Consider the following 4940-nt stretch of genomic DNA (forward strand, 5'->3'; position numbering starts at 1 on the left):
GTTTTCCCCCTGGGGGGGGGGGGTGGCGGAAACCCCCAGGTAAGGGTTTTTAGCCCCCTTCCCGGTCTCTTTTTAAAAAAAAAAAAAAAAAAAGAATAGCTCAGCTGACGTAAGCCCAGCTTTTCAATGCTTTTCCTTGCTGGCATTTTTCTTTTAATCACCAAAGTAATCCCTGGTTGTTGCAAAACTTCAAACTGCTGCACAAACATATAAAGGAGTGTGAAAACCCCATCCCCAACCCCTCGAATTGATCACCAGGAGTGGGTGTCTTATTATCTTTGTCCATCGATGGATGGATAGATAAACAAAATGTGGTCCATTCAGCCTTAAAAAGGACAGAAATCCTGACATGTGCTACGGCATGGATGAACCTTGAGGACATTGTGCTTAGTGAAATAAGCCAGTCACACAAGGACAAACACTGTGTGATCCACTCATAGGAGGTCCCGAGATTCGTCAGAGCCACAGAGACAGAAAGTAGAATGGTGGATGCCAGGGGTGGGGAGGGGGATGGAGTGAGTGTTTAATGGGGACAGAGTTTCAGTTTGGGAAGATGAGAACGTTCTGGAGATGATGGTGGTGATGGTTGCACAGCCATGTGAATGTGCTTAATGCCTCTGAGCTGTGCATGAAACATGGTTAAGATGGTAAATGGTGCAACCATCTGGAAAAAAATATTTAAGATGGTAAATTTTATGTGTATTTTAACAGAATTAAAAAAAATTTTTTTTTAAGTTGGGGGCAGACTGGCTGGTTAGCCCAGTTGGTTAGAGCATGGTTCTGATAACACCAAGGTCCAGGGTTCGATCCCTGTACCGGCCAGCTGCCCAAAAAAAAAAAAAAAAAAAAAATTAATTAATTAGGTAACTTTTTTTGAAAAAAGCCAGACTAGTACACTCCCAAGGTCATGTGCAGGAGCCATTTCTCAGCCCATCCCTCCCACGCTAGCATTGGGGTCTCTCGGCCTTCTCTGTCTCTGCTCATGTGGCACGTCACGGGTGTCCAGTCCATGATTGTTCACTTCCTCCCACGGCCAGTCAGCTTCTCACCATCTTCTCTTGCTTGCAGAAAAATTTCGGCCTGCTCCAAGGGCATCCTTGACCCTGTGGCCCTTCAGGACAACTACAGCTACGTCATCGAGAAGTAAGCCAGCACGTCCACTTTACCCTGTCCCTCCCAGGACACCTCTGGTGGCCATTTGGCCTGCATATGCCAAGGGAAAATCAGGAATTATTTTTAAATTGGTATCTGGCTAGGAGAGAATCGAGCAGGGGTGAAGGAATGGACAGGGGAGTTGGCTGGGCCATGCTGTGCCCAGCCTCTGCAGACATGATTATCCCTGATGCAGTACAGCTGGTCTCGTGCGCTGCTCTGCTCAGACAGCATGTGCCCTCGAGCAGGTATGAGGTAGGGCTGGGGCACCTCTGTACGTTTTGTATGACACAGCTCTGCAAATACAGGCCGCAAGCCAGTCACCTGCCCAGAGCCGAGGCCACCCCTGGCGCTGTTGGGCCTGCTGATAGGCAGCAAGTCTGTAATTCACGGGGCTGTTTTAGTCTGTTCCTGCTGCTATCGCAAAACAACGCAGTTCTGGAGGCTGGGAAGTTCTAGATCAAGGCAGGTTCGGTGTCTGGTGAGGCCAGCTCTTTTCTTCACGGTCAGCACTGTGTTGCTGGGTCCTCACGTGGCAAAAGTCCTTCAGGCCTCCTTTATAGAAAGAGCTAATCCCATTCGTGAAGATGGAGCCCTTAAGACCTCAGCACCTCCCAAAGGCCCCACATCCCAGCACTACCACGCTGGGAATTAGGTTTCAATGTATGAATTTGGGAGGCACAAACCTTCAGACCACAGCAGAGATGTGTGAGGGTACTTGAAAAACTTGTGAGGGCCGGCCCGTAGCTCACTTGGGAGAGTGTGGTGCTGATAACACCAAGGCCTCGGGTTTGGATCCCTATATAGGGATGGCCGGTTCGCTCACTGGCTGAACGTGGTGCTGACAACACCAAGTCAAGGGTTAAGATCCCCTTACCGGTCATCTTTAAAAAAAAAAAAAAATTCGTGGAAAGAATGGATTTAAAAGATAATACGAGGGCTGGCTGGTTAACTCAGTTAGACCATGGTGCTGATAACACCAAGGTCCAGGGTTCAGATCCCTGTACCAGTCTGCCACCAAAAAAAAAAAAAAAAGTAAAGATAATACAGATATTTCCAGGAACTTTTTGAAAACCCCTCACATTAGTCAGGGTTCTCCAGAGACACAGAACCAAGAGGATGTGTGTGTGCACACACACATGAACGGAGAGACGGAGGCTGATTTTAAGGAACTGGCTGATACAGTTGTAGAGACCTGCTTTGTCCAAGATCTAGAAGGTAGGCTCGCCGGCTGGAACCTGACCATCTGCCAGCAAAATTCCTTCCTGCTCGTGGGGTGGCGTGGGCAGGTCAGTCTTTCGAAGTAATCAGCTCGGGCTGCCTTGACAACGTGCCACAGACTGTGAGGCTGAAACACGTTTGTTTCTGTTCTGTTCCCACCTTCAACTGACTGGGCGAGGCCCACCACATGATGGAGGGTCATCGGCTTTCACTCGAAGTCCACCGATTTAGATGTTCATCTCATTAAAAACAAACAGACAAAAACTCATCTTCACAGAAACATCTGGATCATGTCTGCCTAAACATCTGGGCACTATGGCCCAGCCAAGTTGACACATGAAATTAACCGAAACAGGAGGTTCCCGCGTCATTTAGATTGTGGCTCTGAATCCCCACCTCAGATCCCACTTCCACTCTAGGGGACCATCCACACCCTCAGAGAGGGAGCTGAGGCTGTGAGGGGCTGGACGTGTGGGCGGGAGCTCATGCCCCCCACCTCCATCTCCACTTCCTGCTCTCTCACAGGGAATTCTACAACCCCACCTTCCACCGGGTGAAGACGGACCTGGTGGTGAAGTACCCGTACCAGGAGCTGGGCTGTCCTCACCTCGTCTACTACAACACCCCCTGGAAGCCTGTGGTTGAACTGTAAGATCCCAGGGGGGTGCTGTGGGATGGCAACAGGGCCTTGTGTCCCCTGGTCCCGGGCCTCATGATCCAGGCTGGTGTCCCCTCTTCTCAGAAGATGCCTTCTCTGGTTTCACTAGTTTCATCAGCCCGGCCCCTCCCTGGGGGCTCTGTGCATCCCAGGGGGGCAGCCCAGCAAAAGGGGTGGGTGGGAGGCCGCCTGGGTTCCACTCCTGACTGTGTGATGTGGTCCTGGGAGGTGACTTCATTTCTGTCCTTCAAGCCCCTTATCTGTAAAATGTCAATGTCGGTGGGATAACGATGGAGGAAAATGACCCAGTAGTTGGTTTTCTGGCTTTAATAGTGCGTTGTAGTTAAGTAAGATGATTTTGTTGGGAGGAGCTGGGTGAAGGGTCCACAAGGACTCTGTGTCCCTTTTTTTTTTTTTTTTTTTTTGTGCAACTTCCCATGAGTCTTGAACTCTTTCAAAATTTAAAAATTATAGAAAAAAAAAATGCGTCATAAGCAGTCAACTTGCCTGGGCTGTCCTCGGCTCCATCTTGCATGGGACATGAGCTGGGACCAGCCACAGGGTGCTGGAAAAAGTGGGGACAGTTGGACTCAAGGGCTACAGGCTCAGGAGTTCCAAGGGAAGCCTGAGAGGGGCTGGCAGCTGTGTGGGGGGCAAACCTTGGCATCTGAGGTGTCAAAAGTGGCCCAACTTAGGGGGGCAGCCATCAGCACATGTGGCTAAAGAGCAGAGGGGAGAAGGTTCTGGAAGCGAAGCTACCAAGGGATCTGCGTGGACAGCCGTGTTGACAGTCCGAGCATCGGGGACGGCCGTGTCTCCAGCACCTGGGGGTTCTCTTTGGAACAAGATTCTGTTTCTTTTGGAGCAGCTCCTCTGCACCTACACGCACGTGCGCACAGACACGACACACACGGCTGCAACCTAGTTTATATCATGTCATCCATGGCAACGGAGATAGAAAATGCACCCCGAAAATAAGGATTAAAAAACCCACAAAGCCTAATTGACAACCCTAAGGGTAGACCTTTTTATGTTTGCAGGGGGCTGGCGGGGAGGGTCTTACAGGTGCGTTTGCCTATTCATTTGTGACGTTATTCAGCTACCGAGCACGACATCCGTCTCTTCCCGCTTCTGCTCCTCCGGCCCCTTCTCAGGGAGGACTCCGTCTCCATCCCGGATAAAATACCCCGCGCCGTCCCCACCTGTCCCCGAGAGCACCGGGGTCTTCGCTCTCCGGCCCCCAGGAATGGGGCGGGGCGGCGGCGGCCGAGGTCTCCTGGGTTGGCCGCCCTCCCGCAGCCGTGCCCGTGCGTGTGTCCGCAGGTGGCGGGAAGGTCGTTTCCAGGAGGTGGTGGAAGCCGAGTACGTGGTGCGGGAGGCGTACGGGCAGGTCGCCTACACCTACTCCCTGACGGCCGGCTCCGCGCTCTGCGTCTCGCAGCCGCAGAACTGGACCACGATGGAGGACTCGAGACGCGGGAGGAAGCGCTTCTTCTGGAACAGAGAGGTAGCGCCGGCGCGCAGGGGCACGGGCGAGGACGGAAGGCGAGGCGCCGCGTCCGTGGGGACCTCTCCCGAGGATCCCAGTTGGCCGAACCATCGGAAATGCCTGCACCGTTGCGTCCACGGGGCTTGGGGATGATGTCTGCAAAAAAGTCCGGAACCACCCGAACACCCGCAGCCAAGGGACTGGTTACATCCCCTGTCTGTCCTCAGTGAGCGTCCCTGCGATGCGGGGTGGCTGGTACAGCGTTGACAAATAAGGGCGTCATGTCCCTATAAGGAAGAAATCGCGCTGGTGCACGGGCGCGTCTTCCCAGCGCATCAGCTCACGGCGGGTCAAGGCCAAGGGCGCGGGCGCAGCGCCGCAGCGCCGCCAGCAGATGGCGCGCGCCGCCCGCTCCTGTCG

General features: G+C 53.0%; 1 protein-coding gene across 1 annotated transcript in view; it reads left to right on the forward strand.

Annotated features, from left to right (window-relative positions):
- The window catches only part of CATSPERD (catsper channel auxiliary subunit delta), a 53406-nt gene that overhangs the window by 40714 nt on the left and 7752 nt on the right, over positions 1–4940 (forward strand). Inside the window, exons 9-11 of the mRNA XM_008573060.1 lie at positions 1069–1143; positions 2899–3021; positions 4355–4538. Coding sequence (XP_008571282.1) covers positions 1069–1143; positions 2899–3021; positions 4355–4538 — 382 coding nt within the window. The remainder of the gene's footprint in view (positions 1–1068; positions 1144–2898; positions 3022–4354; positions 4539–4940) is intronic.

Source organism: Galeopterus variegatus, unplaced genomic scaffold (genome assembly GCF_000696425.1).
Source record: "Galeopterus variegatus unplaced genomic scaffold, G_variegatus-3.0.2 Scaffold870, whole genome shotgun sequence".
Classification (NCBI taxonomy): Eukaryota; Metazoa; Chordata; class Mammalia; order Dermoptera; family Cynocephalidae; genus Galeopterus; species Galeopterus variegatus.